The following is a 22,855-nucleotide window of genomic DNA, read 5'->3' on the forward strand; positions in this document are numbered from 1 at the left end:
GCCAAGGGTCTTTCTAGAAAGGAAACGCACCCTCCTGATTCTCACGTCCCACAGCCCCAGGAGACCACAGCTCTAGAACAGGTAGTGGGTGAACAGAGGGTGAGGGCCCCGGGAGAGCTCCTGGGGCTGGGGGATTGCACTGGGCCGGGAAGTTGGGAGACTGACTCTCACCTGCCATGTGACCCAGGTGTTAGCAATTCCTTTCTCTGGGCCTCGGTTTCCCCATCCACAAAGGAAGGAAACTTCTACTAAATCTCCAAGTGACCTGCCCCCCAGCTGGGGGGACCCGCTCCCTGCCCCAGGGGGGCTTCGGCCCATCCCCGCCCCGGGCTCCTTTGCCCCCAGACCCCACACCCTCTTTTGGCTTCCTTGCCTGCCCGCCGGCCCCACCCAGCACGCACACCCCGGCAGAGTCCCTGGGTAGCACAGTAGAGACGACTGGTTTCAGTATCAGTGTGTAAACTTTAAGGTGAACATGTCTTTGTTTTCCCGTCCGGTATTGTCGGGTGGTGGTGGTTCACAGTCAGGTGGTGGTCAGGTGTGTGCGTGGGTGCGTGCGTGCGGGTGTGCGTGTACGTCCACTCCTTGGCCTCGGCCCCCAGCGCGCCCCGCCCGGCCGCCCGGGCCCTTCCCCGCGTGCCCCTGGCCCTCCCCCTCCAACCTCACCAGGGAGGAGAGGGTCACAGCTTCTGCTGGGCCGAGACCCCCTTCCAGTAATCGAGGATGTCGTGCAGGTCCTCGTCCTTGGCGAACTGGACCTTCTTGCGCAGGGCGTGGCCGGCGGCCATGTACACCTCCTCCCGGTGGTGCTTCTTGTAGGGCCGGAAGCGCTCCCAGATCTTGTGTGTGCTCTCGGATGAGTACTCAGGGCTGGAGGAGTAACCTGAGTAGTAGTGTCTGGGGGAGAGCTGCGAGTAGGTGGAGTCCCGCTTGGTGCGGGTCAGCGGCTTGAGGAAGGACACACGCTGGCTCAGGCTGTCGGCGCCCTCCTCGTAGTACAGGGCCGGGAAGCTGTGCCGGTGCTCGCTGCAGTGGTAGGCGGGTTTCACCTCCAGGTGGTGGACGCCGCCGCCGCCGCCGCCGCCGCTCCCGCTGCCGCTCGCCGGCACCAGCGGGAGCCGGTCCAGCGGGCTGTTTAGGGGGCTGCCCTTCTCGATGTACTTGGAGTCGCCCTTGGCCAGCCCCGCGGCGGCCGGATGGTCCGGCACGTCCAGGCTGAAGACCTTGGCGCTCTTGATGGAGCCGCTGGAGGAGACGCTGCAGGTCTTGCGGGCCACGGCGGCATCGGCGCTCAGCTGACGCTGCAGGGGGTGATGGGAACTCTCCTTGTAGGGAGGTGAGAGGAAGCTGGGCCGCTCCAGCCCCCCAGGGGTGGCAGTCGAGGAGGTGGTGGAGGCCGCAGGGAGGGACTGGCATTCGAAGGCCATCTCAGGGTCCCCGCCACCGCTGCCACTCCCCAGGAAAGAGGCCGAGTCCAACTTGAGGGCATCGATGCAATTGTTAATGATCTGGTTGACCTTGTCCACCTCCTTGGCGATGGTGGAGATCTCAGCGGCCGAGCCCTGGCCATTCTCCAGCTCCGGGAGGTCATCCTCGGGCCGGGCCAGGCCATCGCCGCCCGTGCCCGTGCGCACCTCGATGTAGTTGCCCTTGGTGGCCACCTTGGGCGTGTCCAGCCCAGCTTCCAGCCCCTTGGAGGTGGTGGGCTTCTCCCCGATCATGGAGGGGATGGAGGACATTCGGGACACGGGCAGCACGGGGGGCTCGCCCAGCTTCTGGGCGGCGTGGACGACGGAGCCGGCATCCACATCGGCCCCGTAGCGCATCTCCAGGATGGTTTTCTTGACCTTGACCGACTTCTGCTTCTCCTCCTGCATGCGCCGCTTGCGCAGGCAGTAGTAGACAGCTCCCAGCACGATGACCATGCCGAAGAGGCAGCCCAGGATGGTCATGATGTAATGGGTGGTGGTGGAGGTGCTGGGCGCCAGGTCGCCCGGGACCGGGTCCCTGGTGGTGAAGGTCAGGCAGGTGTGGTTGAAGCGGCGGCTGTTGCGCAGCGAGGTCACGCAGAAGGTGTACTCAGTGTGCGCCCGCAGCTTGTCCAGCGTCACGATCTCCTTCTTGTTCTTGAGCGTCATGACGTCAGAGAAGTAGCTGTTGTTGTACTGAACCAGGACGTACATCTTGCTGTAGGGGTGCGGGATGATGACCACCAGGGTGGCCGAGGTGAAGGTGACGTGGTGCAGCTTGATGGCCGGCCCCGCCGAGGCGTCCGTGGTGGACGAGGCCGGTGGCTCCACCGAAAGGAGCTCGTCGGGGCTGAAGCCCGAGTTCTCGTCGGGCTCCCTCTGGGCGTCGGTGGAGTAGGGCGTGGGGTGGCTGGCGGGCCGGGCGGGCAGCGAGCCGTTGCGGCACTTGGCCTGCAGCACGGTGATGGCGTTGAGGCTGTGGTAGGGCCGGGGCACCAGCAGCGGGTAGCCGGCGAACTCGCGGGGAGACTCGCACTGCAGGCGGTCGTAGTTCTTGGTGACGTTGTTGAAGACCACGAGCCAGGCCAGGAAGCCGAAGAGGTCGCACTCGCAGTTGAAGGGGTTGCCGGCCAGCTCGCACACCATGAGGCCGGCCAGGCCGGCGAAGGTGGCTCCGTCGAGGCGGCTGAGGCGGTTGGAGGACAGGTCGATGCTGATGAGACTCGGGCACTCGGAGAAGGCGGCGGGCGTCACCACCTCGATGAGGTTGTGCTGCACGAAGAGGAACTGCAGGCGGCCCATGCCGCGCAGCATGCCCTCGGTCAGGTTGCTGAGCTTGTTGTAGCCCAGCTGCAGCACCTGCAGACTCGACTGGCCCAGGAAGGCGCCGTCCTCGATGTAGGAGATCTCGTTCTTGGTGAGGTTGAGGTCGGTGAGGTTCCCGAAGCGGTTGAGCGAGGAGTAGAGCACGGCCTTGAGCTTGTTCTCGTTGAGCCGCAGGTCGTGCACGGTGCTGTTGATGTGCTGCGGGATGGTCTCGTAGGGCGGCTGGTTCTGGCTGCAGATGGCCAGCCACACGTAGCCCTTGTCGCCCTCGATGAGCCAGCAGTCGGCGCGCACGGCGCCCGGCCGGCACACGCACAGCAGTACGGCCGCGCACAGCCCCAGGCGCAGCATGGCTCCGGCCGCGGCCTCCTCGCAGGCCGGGCTCGGGGTCGGGGGGCCGGGGCGCAGGTGGCCTAGCGGCCAGAGGCTGGGGCCGGCAGCAGAGTCCTCCCTGGGGCCGCCACCATCTTGGGGGCGACCCCCAGCTTGGGGGCCCCAAGCGAGGCAGGCAGAGCCGGTGCCAACTGTCGGGGGCCTGCCGGGGTGCTACCCGCAGGAGCCGGGCGCCACGGCCAGGCCAGGGCCACGGGGGCTACAGGCCCCACAGTCTGCTTCCCCGAGGTGCTCCTCTCCTGCCGGGAGGGTGCCCGGGCTCTCAAGGCTTGCCTTCCTCTCCCTCCTCCTCCTCCTCCTCCTCTTCCCCCTGGGGTTCTGGGCTCAGAACTTCAGACGATTCCCACAGGAGGCTGGAGACTGGAGCTCTGAGGGGGGAGCGCGAGAGACGGAGACAGGAAGGAAGAGACCCATCTGTCACCTGGTTCCTGAAAGGCAGCACCGAGAGGGGGTGAGAGATCAGTGTGACGGCTCAGAGCAACCCCACCACGCTCCAGTGCAGGCCCCCAGTCCCTTTTCCACCCCCTCCCGGGGGTCCCTGGGCCAGAGGGTGGCAAGAGGGGGAGGAGGGGGCCGCAGGACATGGAAGGAGGGAGACCAAAGAAACAAGGGAGGGGGAGGGAGGGGATACAGTCTGGAGCCAGTGGGCGAAGAAGGGAGACTGGAGAGTTAACAGGCCAGGTGCATACACACACATGCGCGCACACACACACAAACACGCCCCAGCACGCTAGTGTCCACACTCGTCCACCTGCCTGTACAAAGACCCACAGGCCCCCACATGAGCCAGAACTCCACGGCATGCTCACATCGACAGGTGTATACACACACACACACACCTACAGTCTTGTGTACGACAACAGGCCCATACACGCATGGCCACGTACCCAAGCAGCCACCCTCCAATCCAGAGAAGAATTAAGATGCCCAGCAAAATGCCTCCTCTCCTCCATGCCCAAAGATAAATAATTCATTTGTTGTGTAACTGCTGCTGTTCCAAAAATAATTCCCTTGTCTCGGCTTCCATGGGGGAGGGGGAGCAGAGCAGCATGGCTGTGGGACCCCAGGCAGGGGGATGCATAGAGGCTGGGGTCTCCCGCAGTGGGAGGGCACAAGATGAGCTCATCCTGCAGGCGAGAGCAGAGCCAAGGGAAAGAGAGGGCGAGAGTCTGGGAATCCAGACACACCCTCCACAGCCCCTCCGCAAAGTGCTTTCCGGTAGGGGGCCCGGATCCTGCAGGGGATGCCTCAGGCAGAAGAAGCCAGAGGCCTCCGGAATCCTGTGACCGAAGCCCGGCATCCCCTCAGTGGCTGGGAGAGTCAGAGGCCCAGAGAGGAGCAGTGACTTGCCCAGAGACACACACCACAGCCTGGGCCAGGATGAAGGCTCCCGAGCCAGCAGGAATCCGGAGGCCTGGAGCCCCGCCCACCCTGCCTGATTGGCCAGATGGAGCACACCACCCCTGAGTCTGTTTCCACAACTATAAAGTAGGGGACCAAGCCCCTGCCTGGCCATCTGATGGGGGGAGAAGTAAGGTGAGCCATGCTGCCCGTGCTCAAGATGAAGAGGGTCAGGGGAGGCAGTGCAAGGCTCCCAGCCCACAGACCCTCATTTTCCAAGTGGGGAAACTGAATCTCACTCTGGGGTGGACTTGCCCCGGTCACCCAGCAAGCCAGACACGGCCCCTCATCCAGATCAGTTTCTAACTCACACCCAGTGCTCTCCTGACCGCGAGAAGAACTCGGTCCTCCCTCCCTCCCTCCGCCCTGGGCACTGGCCAGGGACGTGAAGATCAGGCCAGAGAAATCCATGTTTGGATAAAGAAAGCAGAAGACTGTTCACAAGGCCCACCTCTGCGTCCTGCTCCTCCTGGGAAACTCCAGGAAAAAAGCACTTTAAGAAAAAATGTGAACCCTCTGCTGTTAAAGCGAAACCAATTTACAGCCCTGAGTCCCAGAGGGCTGGAACAGAGGAAAGGGAAGTGGAGAGGGAGAAAAGTCCCCAAAGAAGCCCAGGCAGGCAGTTTTTGTTGAGGTGGCAAGTGAACAGGGCGTCCAGGTGACCCCTCGGGTGAAAGGCTGATGCACCGTCAGAGGCTGTGATGATCAGGACCTCCGGGGGAGCCCGCCTCACACCTCCCCGCCCCTGCGGGACCAGCTTAGGCTGAGAGGCCGGACGGGGGCAGGGGAGGGGGCAACCACGAGGCTGTCGGCCAAGAAGGGGGCAAGGACAGGCAGCAGAGAGCGTTTCTGTCCTTGGCTGTGCCACGAAAATTCTCAGGGCTGGAGTCCGGAGACCAGGGCTCCCATCCGACGTGGCCGCCGGCTCCTAGGGGGCCTCAGGCCAGACCTACCCCTCCGGTGGTTTCCGTTCCCCTCCCCCTCAGGCAGCAAGGCTGTAATGGAAGAGGCTGAGTTGCCAAGTTTGCCCTATCAGAGAACCCTCTGTCTGCACCTCCTCTGGCTGGGAACGTCTGGGGACCGCATCTGTTTGCAGGTGACGCGCAGGTGTGCGCTGGCTCAGAGCACTGGAGCAGGGGCGTGCTGACATGTACAAGTAGACGGGTGTGCAGGCCGGCGGCTGTGCACATGTATGCCCGTATGCACAGGATGTGTGCCCGCCTGGCCAGCTACAGGAGTGAATGTAGGAGTGAACGAGGGCGTGCCTGTGTGGAGGGGTGGGAAGGGATGCATGTGGAGCGTCTCTGGGGAACACAGGCCCGCACCTGCCTGTATGTCGACATGTTAAGCACATGTGTGGCCCACATGAGTGCGTATGTATGTATACGCACATGAGGAACTTTAGCCGCATCGAGCCCCCTCATCCTCAGATCTGAGTTGCTCAAACCATCACCCGCTCGGCCAGACCCAGCAGCTGTCAGGCTAAGCTGAGCTGGCCAGACTCTTGGAAATCCCAGCCCATGCTGAGGGTGTAAGAAGAGGCAAAGGGCAAGGGAGGGGAGTAGGAGAAGGCGCCCAGACTTGGAGAGGCTGCACTAGTCCAGTCCTGCCTCTTCCCTTCCCAAACAGTTCAGGGGATACAGCGGCCCCCACGCCCCTAACCCAGCCCCTCTGAGCACTGCCCAACTGGGCCCTCAAGGTGACCCCGCCCTCTCTCCGGCTCCCCCCACTCCCCTCCATGACTCAGAGTGGGGAGGAGGCTCCCCCTCTCCCCGTCCCGTGTGCGTCAGCCGCCTGTCCCTGTCCCTGGGCTGCCTGCCCACCACCTGTCGAGGCCTGACGCATCCAGGGACGGGGGACAGCAAGGCCGCAAAGGCGCTGACAGCAGCACTTGGCCCCCGGCCCGGCTGCACACCCACTCCAGGTGTGGGGAGGGGCAAGCCGGCCTCCGCGCTATCAGACCTGGGACTGAGGGTCCTGGGGGTCAGGCCTTTCCCTGCTCCCACAGGAGTGATGCCCCAGCCCAGACACCAGTGGCAAGAACAGGGCCCTACCCACCCCAGCACACCTGGGGGCTGGTGAGAGAGAGAAAGGAGGTGAGGGAGCTGCAGACAGGAGGCGAAGGCTGAGGAGGAGGGAAAAGCCAAAATCTGGAGACAGCTGAGCAGGGAGAGGCAGAGGAACAGAGATAAACGGAGAGGGCGCGTCGGAGACAAAGGAATCGATCGGCAGAAAAGCACAGCAAAGCACAGCGAGATGACAAATACGGGGGGGGGGTGCGAAGGAGGGGACACAGTGCCTGCCGCCCCCCCCCCACCCATCCAGGAGTCAGATGAGCACTGGGTCTGGCTGAGCCACCGAAGTGCAGCCTGTGACCAGCCCAGGAAGGGGGTGGGGAGCGGCAGGAAGCAGGTGTTGGAAGCAGAGGCCTTTTCTGCCTAGGACCCAAACGGTGCTAAACCTGGGAGGGTATGGCCACCCCGGAAGCAGGCTGTGGGCCAGTGGCCAAGGCACCAGGGCATGAGGGGGCAAAGAGCAGCGCTCCCAGGGGACCTGGCCTCAACGGACCCCTCCGCCAATGCTCCCACTCCCCCAGGTGTCAGGTAATGAGTGAACTCTGGCCAGAGCGGGGGGCAGGCCCAAAGTGCCCAACCAGCACCTTTCCAAGGGTCCCTCTCTCCTGCCACCACAGAGAGGAGGAATGTGGTGAAGTTGGGGGACAGCGTGCCGTCAAGGGATCTTGGGGTGGAGGGATCCCCGTCTAGCAGGCTACACACTGCATGATGTCCACTCTCATGGGGACACCCTTGGACAGAAAGGAGGGAGAAGAGTGGGCAAGACCATACGGGTCTGAGGGGCAGAGCTGACGGGAGGTCTCTGTTCAGAGCTCGGTACAGCCATGGAAAGTCTGAGTCACTCTGGGCAAAGGCCTTCCCTCTCTGGGTTTCATACCCGCCCCCTGACATCACCGGTCGATCCCGTTGGATTCTGCACCCTCCTCCAGGGGCCACGAGGTTCAGGGCCCCTCCGTGGACTCAGAACCCCAGAGCCTCAGAGCAGCAGGGACGAGGAGCCCTGGCTCTAGCGCAATCCCAGCCACTGTCAGAGGGGCAACCGAGGCCAGCACTGGGGAAGGGACACGTCCAGCTGGTGGGAGGTCAGCTCAGGGGCCAGGGTGGCAGCGACAGATCCTGATCTGCCGAACTCGAGTCCCCTCTGGGAACTGACTGCCCCTGGACACGGCCCACTCAGCTACCCCAGGACACTGGGCACAAGCCTCCTTGTTTGCCGAGGAAGTGGGCCAAACAATCCCTACCCGCAAGGCTGCAGTGAGCTGACGTGGCGGGTGCGAACGCGAGGCCTGGCACGTAGCAGGCAGCATCAGAAAACGTCAGCTACCGTCGTTCATGAGGTTTTTCTCATTATTTCCTCACAACCCTCATCACCTAAGAGTAGGGCTCCCCGGGACTCAGGCTCCCTAACCCCCTGGGCCACAGACCCCTCCACTGCAGGCTGACCCCCAAGCTCCCCAGTCAGAGGGGAGCCTTGACCTCTCCACCCCAGGCTGTGGGGCTGTGAGGGCCAGGGGGTCATGGGGCTGCTCCCCCTGCCTGGGCTGGGAGAGAGGATGGACAGGGTGAGGTCTGCCTGTGTGTCCCCCGGCTGAGGGCAGACGGGGTGGGGAGTGGGGAGGCAGAGGTCAGCAGGGAAGATGCGGGGCCGGCCGGCTCTGAGACCTTGGGTGAGTTGCAGGCCCCCTCCAAACCTCAGTTTCTCCACCTGTGTGGCAAGGTGGGTGCCTCCCATCGCCCGGGGCTCCCACAAAATCCCAGAACATAGTGGAGACAAACACGCTCTGTATAGGGCAGGAGGCCCGGCAAATGCACGGCTCCCGCTCCTAAGGTCATACTCCCGCAGGATGCTCGCAGGGTCCAGGGAGTGGATGGGGGAGGCGAGACCCGCGTTCCGACCTCCCGGGAGTGGGACATGGGGCTTAGCCAGGGAAAGCTCCTTTGCAGCAGCTCATCAGCCCTGGCATGGGCTCCTCCCTGGGCCAGGCTGGCCAAGGCTCTCTAAGGTGCCATTGACCCTGTCCGCGTCAATGCCATTACCCAGGATTACGAGGACCGAGGACTCCTGGGGTCCAGCCAGAACTCGACAGGCGGGCAGCCACCTCACCTCTGCTGGAAGCACAGCACCAGGCCAGGGGTTCCAGAGACGGGCTGCCACCGCTCCACCCTCCGGGACAAAGCCTGCCACCCCCTGGGAACTGTATGCTGGGTCTTGTAGCTGCCTCCACCTCACCAGGGCTCCTCGGGCAGACTGCTCTGGGCCTCGGTTCCTCATCTGTAAAATGGGATAATTATACCTTCGCCACTGAACTACTGTATGGTAAGTGGACCATTTGGATTTCAGGTGCAAAGAGCCCCAGCTGCAGGACAGAGAGAAAAAAGCATGGATGTTGGAGACAAAGGGTCCTGGTATTGAATGCTGAGCTGTGTGACATAGAGCACATTAATTAACCTCTCGGGACTTCAGTCTCCTTGTCCATAAGATAGTCGCAGCTACCCTTTACTCAATGGCTCATTTGTGTCTGACATTTTACATTCCTTGAATCCTGTATCAGCCCTGCATGGTGAGTGCTGTTGGCTTCATTTTACAGATGAGAAAACTGAGGCCCCCTCCTTCCCCAGCTTCCTCCAAAGAGCTGGGTCCGTTGCAGGGACTGGACATGCACAGCCCATCTTGTGAGTTTCCTGCCCCTTGGGTAGGCACCTCCCTCCCTATCAGGAAAGTGTACAAGAGTGGACCATCCACAAACCGAGAGAGAATTCAATTCTACCATCAGTCAGGAAGTACTCAGTCCAGGTCAGCTGTATTCCTCAAATATCCCCAGGCACACTCCTACCTCAGGGCCTTTGCACATGCTATTGTCTCCTCTTGGAATGCTCTTCCCCCAATATCTGCACAACCCACTACCTCACTTCATTCAGATCTCTGTTCAACTGCTCCCCACAACCCCACCTTCCCTGACGCCAAATCTGAGATGACTCACTGGTCACTCAACCCTGGCTTTGGTCCCTTCTGATCCCTCAACAATACTAGACATCACTTAGTTCCTTATAAGCCCCTCCCTGCCCCCATAATAAAGTCAAAGTAGGCTTTATCTCGTGCTAAACTGCAACCTCCATACCTGGAACAGGGTCAGACATTTAGCAGGTGCCCAGAACATGATATGTGGAATGAGAGCTCAGGGCTAGGGATGGGGATGGGGCACAGAGGGAGATCCTGGGGTCTGTGACTCCACTGAATCAGGACTTTATATAACTACCAGAGGGAGGGCCCCCACCACTGATGAGGTGCTCACGGCGTGCAAGAAATGTTCTGAGCCTTCTTTTTAGCCCCATGACCCACACTTCCCATTTTTCAGATGAGGAAACTGAGGCTCAGAGAGGGGCTGTGATCTGCCCAAGACCACACAGCCAGGAACTTGAACTGGCCTGAGCTCTTAGAACTACCAGACTTTCCAGGATCCCTGCAGATGTGACTTCCCCCAACTTGCATACCTCCAGTGACAGGGATCTCAGCACCCATATGAGGCTTATTCCCTTCCTGAACAGCTCTGATTATTAGAGACTTCTTTATATCACAAAGCCAAACCTAGCTCCTGTACCTGTGTTCATTCACTGGTCCCAACCTGCCACTGGCCAGACACGGCCTGTCTGGAGCCACTGCAGCCAAGAGTTCTCCGCAAAGGTCCTTCTGATATTTCTTCATCCGTTATCTCATGCCCCTGCAATCCGCGTATCCAGGATGAACAGCCTCACGTCCTCTATTGCTCCTCCAAAGCCACGGTGTCAAGTCCCACACCCTTGGGTCCAGCTGCCCCGGGTCATGCCTGCTGTTAAGATCCCTCCTAAAAGGTGTCACCTGGAGCTGAGCCTCAGCGCCAACATGGTCCGAGCCGTGACCGGCACCGGGGGCCCTGCTTCCCTTGTTCGGGCGCCACGCTTCCGTTAGAGCAGCGTGGATATGCAGAGCTGTGTGTCCTCACCTTGACCTAGATGTCAACCAAAGCCCCGGGCCCCTTCACATCCTGCCAGGCAGCACCAATGCCCTCAGAACGTCCTCAGGCAGCTCTGGGAAGTATCTCTTTGGGTTTCACCCGAGGTGCTAGGTTTCCATCCACTCCCATTCCATCATGTCTTGTTAGTCTCAGCCCTCCGTGCCAGCTGCTCCACATCTCGGGGGAGCTGGCTCCTGCCCCTTGATACTATGGCACCCGCTCCCAGCTCTGTGCCATCCTGCGCTGGGTGAGCAGGCCATGGCTGCGTCCGTGTCACGGGCCTGCAGCTCACCACCGGGGCAGGTCGAGCACGCTGTCCAACCAGCCACACGCTCACCTGCGCTCCTTACACATCTGCAGGTATTTACTGCACACCTACTGTGAGCCTGTGATGTGCAGTATTGCAGACAGATGCACCCTGTCTTCACCGAGTTTCTGACTTACCCAAAAGAGCTTACTAAGAACATGGCCACACGGACAGCAGCAATAGCTGACAGTTATTGGGGGTTAACTGGGTTGGCAAGGCCCCGACGTACTGGGCATCTGTCTCCAAGCCAAGTAACCTTGGCCAGGGAAGGGGGCTGGGCTAGTCTGCTGTACCGCAAGCTGTTATGACACACAGAGGGCGGGCTCACTGTGTGACCCTGGGCAGGTCAGCACCTCGCCCCCTCTGGGCCTCAGTTTCCTCATCTATTCAGGGGGAGAAGAGCTGAGCACCTGTGTCTCTCTGGTTTGCTGGGGCCGGCCCCTAGCCCTCTGTAACTGCTCACTGGGTCATCTCCCAGGAACTCAACTGATGCCTGGGCCTCCCCTGCTCCCAGGGGCGTTGGATCTGTCATTAGCACCTGCGCTGTGTCCAGGCCTCAGAGGAAGGAGGTAGGGAGGAGGACGGAAGGGTTTTTAGCAGAAGGTCTTGGCCCTGGGAAACCACCCAGCAGTCTGGCAGGAGAAGCCCCAACACTGGCTCTGGGGGCAGCTCTTCACAGACGGCCCCCTCACACGGCCCACTCCCCGGTACCCACTCCCCAGCCCTAAGCAGCCCAGCATCCACCCCACCCACCGCCGGCGCTGTGTAGACCATGGGACCCTCCTGCTCATGGCCAAGAATGATCTGCATTAAAAGTCCATCTCCTAGTCCCACCCCAGGAGTTATCTCTGGCTTTCCCAGAATCCTCCAGGCTATTCAAGGGACTGCCTCCTCCATCTGACCCCTGACTTCTCCCACCTGACCCCTGCATCCCCACCTTGCCCCTCTCCCCCCACACGACCCCTGCCCTCCCCCACCTGGCTCTGCCTCCCCCACCTGACCCCTGCTGGTCCCTTGGCCTTGGCTTCGGCAAACCCCAGGCCCCACTCAGCTGCAGCCCCGGGCACTACTCACCAGTCTCCACTGGACCCGCTCTTTCACCAGTGCCTGCGCACGCGCGGCTGCCTCTGCCTGCATGGCCTCCATTCATTCATTCAATAAACATTTATGGAGCACCTACTATGTACCAGGCGCCGGCTAGGCCCTCCCTCCCAGCTCTGCTCCCTCTCCAGGGCCCCAAGGGGTGAACATTTCCCTGCCTTCCAACACCCTCAGGGCTGTCCCAAGGCAGAGTGGTGTGTCTGGAGCCCACGGGGAGACGTGGGGGCTCCCGGTGGCAAAGCGCGCAGCCCACACGGAGGCAGCCTGGCAGGGGAGGGATGGGCAGCGTGGGGCAAGATGAAAACAGAGTCATGGGCTGACACGGGCTAGGCCTAAGCACTTCTCATGTTAACTCACTGAGTCCTCTGCACGACCTCGTGAGTCGATGCTGCTGTTCCCACTTTACAGAGGAGGAAACTGAGGTCTCACAACTACTACATAGTGGTTTTGACCCTCCATGGCACCAGGCTCTGGGTCAAGAGATGCTGTGGGATCCTGTTTCATCTGGACAATGGTTTTTTAAAAAAAATTTTAATTCGTTGCCAATGATGATAACTCCGGAGGTTTTATTTTTAAAATCCTCATTTCTGGAATCCACTGAAGGCTGCCCAGGTTCTGCATCCCTGCAGAGACAGAGCAGGTGGCACAGGCCTAGGTGGACCCATCCTCCCCCCGCCTCTCTGGCTGAGGCTCCCACTGACCCCCGGGCAACAGAGGGAAGCCCAGAGTGGCGACAATTAGAATCCGGACCTGTGGGGGGAATCCCATGAGACTCCCGGTTGGGACCCGAGGGTGCTACAGTACCTGCCTCCCTGGTTCTGTGGCTCTGGGACACTCTAATGGCACGGGTCGTTTTCTTTTGGCGGGGGGAGGTCTCTAATTACGAATTTGGGATGCAGGAGTTCTACAGTGTATCTACAATCCCTTGATCCTAAAAGTCTACTGAGTCTTGGCCTCTGTGACACCAGTTCTACAGGACTTTTAGCTGCCCTGGCCCATCCACAACCCCTGCTTGCCTCCAAGCAGGCCCACTGGAGTGGGGACCCCAAACCAGGAGAGCACCCATACAGCCTCCGAGACCTGCCTGTCAACCTGTGGGGTCCCTGGCTCTCCAACCATGCTGCTTGGGTGGCCGGGTCAAGTTTGGGGCTCCTGTTGGGGTTTGAGGGTTACTTGCTCCCAAACAGGATTCCCACTCCGTGAAACGCTGCCAGTCAGGCTGCGCTGAGGTTCCAGCCAAGGCCGCTGTGAACACCAGGAGGCCTAAGGCCTTGTCCGCTGAAGCCACGCCCTGGAGGAGGGCCTGCGGCAAAGGGCTCCCTGGCCTTCTGGAATGGCCCCCTGCTCTTGCCTCTCCCCACAGACCTCAGGATCCCCTCACTCTGCTCACCTGGGACTCCTGCCCACCCTCCCCACTGCCTCTCCCAGGCCCCAGCACCCGGGACCCCATAGCCAGCCAGCCAGGGCCAGGCTGAGACCCCTCCCAGGGCCGCAGCCCATCACAACCCCAAACCAGGCGGTCGTATGGGGTCCCTCTTCTGGCCCTGAGACTAGCTTCTCTGGTGCGGATGGCGGTGGCGGGGGGGAGCTTGCAGGGGCCTGCAGCTGTGGCGTCAGAGAACAAGGAAGCCCTGTTCGTGCAGAAGGAGCCCCGGAAATGCCCGGGGTGTGGGGGGGCTACCCCATGGACTGCCGGCTGCGCTGAGACCACAGCCCAGGACATGTGGCCACCAAGCCCGCATGGCCAACCCATGGGGACCGGCCCTCCCTAGCGTTCTCCCAGAAGGACAGGCGACATTCAACTCAAATCCTGGCTCTGCCACTGAACGAAGAGCATGGCCCTGGCAGGCAATTTCTTTCCTCTGAGTCTCAGTCTCCGCTTCTGTAAAATGGGACTAGAAGGGCACTACCTCAGAGGGTGGGAGAATGAAAGCTTCAGAGCAGGGTATGGCACATAGTAAGTGCTCAATAAAGTTAGCTGCCTCTAGAATGGTTGTGGCCCGGCTCACAGGCGTGGCACAGTGCCCGGCACACAGCGGGTCCCCATCACCCACTGCTACAACAGTGGTGGCAAGGAAGGGATGAGGCCTGGCCCCTGACAGTGTCTGCCTTCTTGCCTGTTCCTGCCCCCCAAAGGCTCCCACCCCTGCCTTCGGCCTGTTCCTCAGCCTCGGTTTCTCTCCCGTTGCCAAAGCACAATGGCTGTTATAATTAACAGATTACCTCAGTGCGAGAGCTGTGGTCCTTTGAAAATTGGGTTGAATGACAAGATCCCGGCAGATGGTAATTTCTTTTCATCCCCTGCTCCCTCTTTCTCTCTCTCTCGCTTCAGCCCTGTTCCACACGCAAATGTTTTTTCCCCTTTCCCTCCTTCCCAAACACCCTCCTCCTCAGAGCCTCCTCCTTGGGATGGCAGGGGAGACTATGGTTCTGCTTTCCAGCGAAAGCCAGGTGGGAACTGACCCTCCTGGGCCCCTCTGTGAGCCTGGCACTGGGCAAAGTGCCCGACACAGGTGACTTCTGTCATCTCCCGGCAGACCTAAGTCCATATACCTCGGGATTCCTCCTACCTGCCAGGCCGCTCCCCCTTGGGCTACTTTGCAGTGACCTTCTCTGAGGTCCTGGTTCCGGTCCTCTGCTCTGCCCAAACCTGCTTCCCCACTCCCACCCCCCAGCATCTCCATCCCTCTCAGGGTCTCTGTTATCAGCTTGGTACTGACCGCCAGCTGCCTCTGGACCTCTCCCTGGCACCTGAACCCCACAACTGGACTCGCCTCCCACTGCCCACATGCTCCCCAGCCCTGCTCCCCTGCCCGGTCCCTGAGCCAGCTCGAAGCGGCCCCAGCTGCCCACATCTGGAAGGCCTTTGTACCCTCCCACTGCTCCCGCCCTGCTTCAGCCTCCTTCCTCACCCCAAATGAGTTTCTCAGTCAGAATCCTCACTGGTCTCCCAGCCTCCAACATTCCTGTGCTCAAAAGCCTTCCCTGGCTCCCTAGTGATCTGGGAAATTTCCAACAGACATCTGAAGCCCAGCCCCTGGGTTCCTGCGGAGCTGGTTCCTGCTTTCCTCTCCTGCCCTCCTGCCTGCCCCCACCAATTAAGATGGTCTGCTTGGGGTCCCTCCTGTGGGTTCCCACAGCCACCTGGGCTTCTTCCATCACAAACGAACCCAAACTGCTGCTTTTACTCCTGAACTGAGTTCTCCAAGGAAGGGTCTGAGTCTCCATTAAAGCCCAGCACCAGGCACCCAGCAGGTGCTGAGTAAACATCTGTTAATGACTGAATGAAAGAGGCCTGCTCTCTCCCTTTATAGACAAGGAAACCGAGGCTCAGAGTAATTAATGGCTTACTCACAAAGATCACACTGTCTGTGCGACACAAAAGCAGGATTTGAACCCAGGTCTGTGATTCCATGCCAGTCTTTTCCACTGCCTGGGGAGGGCTGTGTGGGTCAGCTTCGGCACAGATCTCGGAGGATCTGAACCTCCCTCCAGCCTCAGCTGGATGATAAGAAAACGGTGCTCCCTGCCCAGGCTGTCACTGCCTCGACCTTCCTTGGACCCCCAGGGCCTCAGTCTGCTCATCTGTAAAGTGGGAAGGAGCCCTGCCTCACCCCCATCTCAGAGGGCGGCCGCAGGGGCAGAAGCTCAGGCCTCGGAAAAAGCCGGTCCTGCTAACAACATCTGAGGGTTTGCCCACCCTCACCTCCAAACCCAACTGTGTTCCCCTTGGCAGGTACTCCTCAGAGCTTGGGGGTTCCTAGCATGGCAGGTGTAACACAGGACAGAGACCCGCCCCCCCCCCAACAATGACAGCTAGTGGAAGAAGCATGGGGGAGCTGGGAGTCAGAACATAACAGGCAAAATCTTCCCTCTCAGCCTCGGTGTCCTCATCTGTGAACTGGGCCCAGTAATGCCCACTTTACGGGATTGCCATGGGGACTAATGTGTAACATGTCTAGGAAGGTACAGGCACCACCATGGCCACATGTTCTATGGGAACGTGATGGTCAGGTGTACCCAGGAGAGAGGGGAGGTGAAGGGGGTGGCACAAAGCAGGACCACTGTTCCTCACTCTCCATCCTCAACAGCTCACAGAATACAGCTCACACCCCGACATGCAGCCCTTGGGCCCCTCCCTCCCTCTCTAAACTCGTACCCCACGACACCCCTTCACAACCTGTGGAGTTGCAGAGACACCCATCTGCATGTCCCCTGGGCCTTTGCTCATGCTCTTCCTGAGCCTGGGGTACCATTTCCACCTTCCCCACCCCCTGCAGCCCAGACCTCATGCCTCCTCCTCCAAGAAGCCTTCAGAGATTTCCTTTCCACAGGGAGAGTGTGGGCCTCTCTACTCTGCCCCCGTGCCCTGATTCCATCCCCATGGACTCCTGAAAGGATCCTAGAGATTGTCTCACCCCACCTCCCTTCCCCCCATTTTACAGATGGGGAAACTGAGGCACAGGCGAGGGACAGCAGCTCTCCAGGGATGTACTTGAACCTAGGTACCTCTGCTGCTTCCAGCCCTACAGGCAGCTTCTCTCCTGGGGCTGAGCTGTCATTGTTTAGCCCTTGCCTGTCTTCTCCACGCCCCCCAGCCTGGAGCTACCTGAGGATGGGACTCCATCTTCCTCTCTGTGCCCCCACCCCAGTGCCTAGCCTAAGGCCTGGCGCATAGTAGGCACTCAGTAAATGTCTGTTGAATTGAATTGCGCTCAGGGCGGCCAGTCGTCTCTGCTCTGTAAGAGAAGCATAGAGTTAGTGGAGCCGTTCCCGTGGCAACAGCGGTGGGAACCAAGCTGGTGGGGTGAGGAGGCGGCCTGCCCCAAGGACCCTGAGGGGCTCTGGAAAGGATAAGGGGTCTGGGAAGCTGGAACATTCGGACTTAGATGAGTCCGAAATCCTGCCCCAACAGGCAGCGTGGCCCTGGCAGGTCACACCGCCCCTAGGGCCTCGGTGGCCTCATCTGTCCAATGGAGATGACACTCCAGTCCCTAGGAGCTCTGAGGACAGCTTGTGATGAGGACCAGAAGAGACGTGAGGAGGGTAAACAGTGACTCCAGCTCACAAGCACTGAGGGCTCAGTGCCTGAGACGCCAAGTTGGGTGGGAATTATGGCCCATTCTACAGATGAGGAGACTGAGGCTCGGGAGAGCAGGGCAGCTTCCCCGAGGTCACATAGCCCAAGTGCTTGAGCCCATGCTGTACTCACAGTCTCCCTGCAGAGGAGGGAAGCGAGGAATAACAAACCCCAAAGACACAGAACCCACCAAAGGGTGGCCAGAGCCCAGGCCCAGGCTGGCGAAAAAACTCCAGGCCCAGCGTGAGCCCCGGGGCTGTGCTGGTTCAAAGCCATCCTCAGATCCAGAGGCTGCAAAGGCCTGGGCAGGCCCTGGTGTTAATATAGACCAGCAGAGACTATAAATACACAGCCAGGCTGGGCACTGCAGGGCCAAGCCCGAGGAGCAGCCCAGTGGGGGCTCTAACCCCAGCCCTGCCCCACAGGCCCCTCCCTGGTTTCCCCGTCTGTCAACAGCAGGCTACACCACGACCATGATGGCTCAGGTTCTTTACCCAACAACCTTCAGTTCTGTGACCCAGCCAGGCCAGCAGGGGCGCCTTGCAGCCCAGGCTAGAGACCCAGGAAGGAACAAAAAAGGATGTGAGAGAGGCTGCCCTCATCCACCTGGGACAACCAAGGGAGGGCTTGGCTGGGCCTCTGCTCCCTGGCCTGGAGCCCAGGAGAGGCAGGGAAAGGGGCCTAGATACCAGCCATTCCCTCATTCACTCCCTCATTCATTCCAACAGCCATTCTTCGACCATCTCCTGCTGGGAGCAGAGGACTCACAGCCAAAAGACACAGCCTCAGGTAGAAGCTCCAGCGGGGAAGACAGCAAGATAAACAAGCACCTCTCCCCCGCAATCCATGTCTGGGTCCAGAGGCCGTCCTCTGGCTCCCATGCCCCATCCGAGCTTGCCTCACCAGACACTCGCTTCACACTCGCCTTGTGCCTGGACCAGGACCTTGTCAAGGACAGGGATGGGGAAGGCGATCTCACTCACCCTGTAAACCCAGAAACCAACACAGCACCCAGGAAGCGCTACATAAATGTTCACAAAAGGATGAAAGAATGAATAAAACGCCACAGAGATTCAAAGAAAGGACGCCCATACACAAGGCCGTGACATGGGCGCAGGGGGAGGTGGGGCAGCTGGAGGGAGCCCGCACGCTTTATATACCGCTTGCCCACTTGAAGGATGGGGAGAGTGAGGCTGAGAGAGGCTAGGAGATGTGCCCAAGGACCCAAAGCTACAAGAGTGGCCGAGGACCCACAGCTCCCCGCACACAAGACACCAGACACAAGGGCTGGTGCACACAAACTCCCGGTATGGCTGCTGCAAGCATCAGAGCGATAATGTTTGCAGAGTCTGGACTCCCCAGAGGCTGAGCACAGGTGAGGGTGCAGTTTCCCATTTTACCCCCAAAGCCTTAAAACAGCTCTGAGTGGCAGACAGATCCTCACACTACAGAGAAACTGAGGCTCTGAGAGGGCATGTGGGATCTCCCAACCCCGGGCCCAACAAATACCCTGAAGGCCCTTCCTGGTCAGTGCATCGGCGGGACCCTCCTGCCAGCCGGCAGTTCCACCTCCATCCCCTCTGAAATTCACTGGCAAGGGGTGTAGACCTGGGCCCAGGCCTGACTCTGCCTCTGCCAACTGGGTGACTTGAGCAGGGAGCAGCCCTCTCCGAGCCTCAGCTTCCCCAAGACCCATCTCCTCTGCCCCACGCAGCTGCTTCAAGGAGCAGATGAGAGACCAACCCCCGTACAAACTGTAAAGCGCTAGCCATATTCAAGGGAGTTTAATTATTACTGTTATACTTTCATTGTCCTTCCTCAACCACTCCTCTGCCATCCTTTCTAACAAGGCAAGTTTTTATCAGATGCCCGCACTACGCCTGCCTCTGGTGCTAAGGAGCCGTCACGAATTTCATCCTCAGGATACTAGGAATCAGGTACTATTTTTATGCCCATTCTGCAGATGAGGACATGGAAGCTCAGAGAAGTTAAGTGACTTGCTCAAGACCACACAGCAAGAAATGAGAGCACTTAGCCATGACCCTGTATATCTGCCCCCAAGTATCCATATATTCAGCCCTTTGTAGCCACATATTCAGCCCTCTGTAGCCGCTAGAGTCCTCTGGTTCATTAATGCCCACCTGCTCCCTGGTTTAACCAACTTCCCAGATGTATGCAATATTCATATTTCCATCAGCAGCAGCTCACACACCCCTCTCCAAGGCCTTCGGGAGCCCCATTAATCATTCAGACACACCTGCATATTCATAAACTTCCAAATTAATACGGGTCCCTTATTACTTCGGGCCTGCCACCTGCATTTAAGATACTTCAACTTCATTCATTATTAAACTCCCCTGATAAATGAGCACATCCTTCCTTCACAGAGTGGGGCAACGCCCAGGCCCCCAAGCTGCTAGGTCTGCACCGGCTGCCGTGTGACCTTGAGCCAGGCCCTCACCCTCTCTGGGCCTCCTGCATAAAATCAGGCAAAGGACAGTCTCTAAGCACCGCCTGGGTTTGTCAAAGTCGGCCCGTCCCATCCTCTGCAGACTCCTTCGACCCCTCCCTGCACCTATGCGTCTTTCTTGGACTCACATGACCCTCTGTTCTGCACAAAACGGGAACCAGTCCTCTCTGTAGTTTTCCTTATCCTCCCCGACCAGCAGCCTCTCTCATACCTGGTCCTGGGCCTGGTAGCCAGCATCATCCGTCCCTGAGCTAAGCTGGCTTGGCAGACCACATGTCCCAAATCAGAGAGGCTAACTGGCCCTCGGGGCCAGCAAGGGTGGACTCCAGCTACCACAAAACAATAATGAAACAACAATAACCATAACAGCGCCCAGCATCTCCGGAGCACATACCCGCCCCAGGGCTTGGGCGAAGTCCCGTACTGCCTTATCCTTGTTAGAACCCCCTCCGCTTTACAGATGGGAAAACCAAGGCCAGTGAGGTCACGGCCGTCTCCCCATCTCACCGGGGGTCCCCAGTTCCTCACCGTCACTCAGGTCAGCTGGGGGTGGGCCACTCGGCCACCACCTTGCCCCGGCCCCATCCTTCCCTGACTGGTTCCTCTATACGCCAATCCCTGCCTAATGGGCTGCAGGCAACCCAGAGTGGAACCTCATTCCCCGGCAGATGCCCTGATCGATCTCCGTCACGCCCGGCACAGAGCAGAGGCCGTGAACGAAGCGTGAGGCTGCCGCTCCACTGCCCTCCCCTCTGCTCCACGGGCGTCTCTGTGGGGGGCTGCTTGCGGGGCTGCTCACGGGGCTGCCGCCAAGGCAGCAGGCCAGGCCGTTGCCTCGTACAAAGGCTGGGCCTGAGGCTTCACTCCCTGGCTGTGAGACTGTGGGCCCGTTACCAAACCTCTCTGTGCCTCGGTCTCATTATCTGAATCACACCTGACTCCACCCTCTTCCTCATCCCTCATCTCCAAGCCACCCTGACGCCTGCCCGGGCCACACATCTGTGTGCCCAAGCCACTGACGGCCCCCGTCTGGATGGCAACACTGCCTTCCAGCATCTCCAAGTGTCCCCTGGGTTCCTCCCCTACCCTCTGCTTAGCTGCCAGAGAGCCTCTCAAAATAACCTGCTTATTGTGGACCCACTGAGGGCCCGGCCTTAAGGCCCTTCCAGAAAATTCCGTGGCTCCAGGCTGAAGCCAAAAGTCCTCCTAAAGGTCAAGGCCCTGTGAGGCCTGGCCCAACCGCCCACTCCAGACCCTCCCTCCTGCGTTCCTCCCAAGGCAGCTCTCCACTCTGCTGCAGTGACTCTCCCGTCTCTTGTCTGACCCTGTGATGGTGTCTGCCCCTCCCACGTCGCCCAGCCAGTGAGCATAGGGTGTTCTCCGCGGCACCTCCAGCCCCCCACACAGTGAGCCCAGCAGCGCTGTAGGCTGAACGAACACCTCTGTCAAGACGGCAAACCCACAGGGCTGCATCAGCGTCAACAGGGAACCCGGGAAGACCCGGTGAAGGCCTCCCCACTCTTTGGTCTGCATGCAGACACAGCCCCCACTCAACAGCATGACGAGGTAAATGTCATCAGACCCATTTCTCAAGCGAGAAAACAAGGTTCAGAAAGACAAAGTGGGCTCCTGGGTCACCACTAGGAAGTGGTGGGGCCAGGATCAACCCCTGCTGCCCGGGCCTGAGCGCCAGACACTAACTATACGTCAGACCTTAGTGAGGTTTTACATTAATTCATTCAACCCTCTCCACAGCCCTGTGAGACGGGCGTGATTATATACCCATTTGAGAGATGGAGAAACTGAGGCCCAGAGCAGTGAGGCCACTCACCCAAGGGCACACAGCTAGGAAGTGGAAGAGCCCGGGACACACCAAGTTGTGGCCGTGGAGCTAGTCTGTTCCTCCAGCTCTGCTCAAATCTCCCCAGGCCTCCGCGGCCAGAGGTGCCCTGGGTGAGAAGCCCACTGTGGCTCCCTCACCGGCCCCGGCTCCATGGCAGCAAGGACTTGAGCTACGCCCTTCCCTTTTGAGCCCTGGATCCCTCACGTTGAAGAGGGTGACAAGACAGCCCAGGTGTCCCTTCATCAGCGGCACACGATCCACACGCCTAAGGGCCTACAACGCACCAGGCCCTGAGCTGGCAAAACCAGTCTCTGGCCCGCAGGGGATCACCAGTGGGTGGAGGACCCCGGGTGGGAAGGGGCAGGGGCCTCATTCGGGGTTCAGGGGCAACAGGGTACAAGTGCCTGCCTGCTGCCACCAAGAGCACCACAAAGCCAACAGGAGGCCAGAAGAGAAGCTGATGGTTAACCGGGAGGGCTCAGGACCTCTGAGGGATCCCCGAAGCGGCTGCACCCTGCCAACTAGACATTCCACGTCTAACGAGCGCCTGCTGTGTGCCTGGACTAGGATGGCACACAGTGGAAGAAACAAAGATGGGCGAGGAAGTCAGCGGCCAGTAGGGGACCCACTGGCAAAGGGAGACCCAGCACCCATGCCCTGGGGATTTCTGCTATTTAAGGAAACCCTCCTGCAAACTAGTTTGTAAAACAGAGAACCAGCCTCTAATTTCTCTCATGAAGAATCTGAATTTTCACAGATCAGGGTTGCTCAAAGCAGGGTAACACTCGTGGATTTCCAGGTGCTTCCCCACTGCACTCTCAGTGTGAGCGCTGAGGGTTTGGGGACCACGGCCAGGGTCCGCTCTCCGCCCCAGGCCCCATCTTAGGGGTCTGCACGCAGAAGGTGCTCAGTAATTCTGGCCAAGCAAACTGTTCGTGCATAAGTTCCGGAGCCCGGTACCAAGGCGGCACCACGTGCCGCTCTGTGCCCCCAGTACCAACAAGAGGCCTGGCACAGAGGAGGTGCGTGGGGCATAGGGAACTGAAAAAGCACAAGAACCACACAGCCCCCGGGCATGTCATCCCCAGCTGGCCTCTGCCCCCACCCACCTGCCCACCGCCCCACTCGCTGAGTGGGCCCATTACTACTAATGATGACAACAGGGCCTCCCAGCTCCGTATCATCAATAATATGACCACTGGGGCCTTGACCAGTGCCGAGGTTCCCACGTACACCCTGACCCCAGCCCGCTCAGGGCAGTGTGGTCAGGCAGGGGCGGAGGAACACGGGAAGCGAGGGAATGTGAATGGAGCCCCTACTGGGAGCCTCACCTGGGCCAGGGGGCTGACACAGCTGAACTTGAAGGAGGCCCAGAAGCTCTTATCTGGGCACATAGGG

The 22,855-nt window shown here is 59.9% G+C and overlaps 1 protein-coding gene across 4 annotated transcripts in view; it reads right to left on the reverse strand.

Moving 5' to 3' along the window:
- Positions 1-374: 374 nt before the first annotated feature.
- The window catches only part of ELFN2 (extracellular leucine rich repeat and fibronectin type III domain containing 2), a 51,975-nt gene continuing 29,494 nt past the window's right edge, over positions 375-22,855 (reverse strand). For 2 of the 4 annotated variants that reach the window (XM_024761596.1, XM_024761598.1), the window contains exon 2: positions 375-3,616. In XM_024761596.1, coding sequence (XP_024617364.1) covers positions 681-3,146 — 2,466 coding nt within the window. In that variant the 5' untranslated portion in view covers positions 3,147-3,616 and the 3' untranslated portion in view covers positions 375-680. Of the gene's footprint in view, positions 3,617-8,768; positions 8,878-12,037; positions 12,356-22,855 lie in introns of those variants that run through there. The other 2 variants (XM_024761595.1, XM_024761597.1) reach the window with 2 other exon arrangements.

The sequence above is a fragment of the Neophocaena asiaeorientalis genome, unplaced genomic scaffold (assembly GCF_003031525.2).
Source record: "Neophocaena asiaeorientalis asiaeorientalis breed wild unplaced genomic scaffold, Neophocaena_asiaeorientalis_V1.1 scaffold473, whole genome shotgun sequence".
In the NCBI taxonomy this organism is placed as follows: domain Eukaryota; kingdom Metazoa; phylum Chordata; class Mammalia; order Artiodactyla; family Phocoenidae; genus Neophocaena; species Neophocaena asiaeorientalis.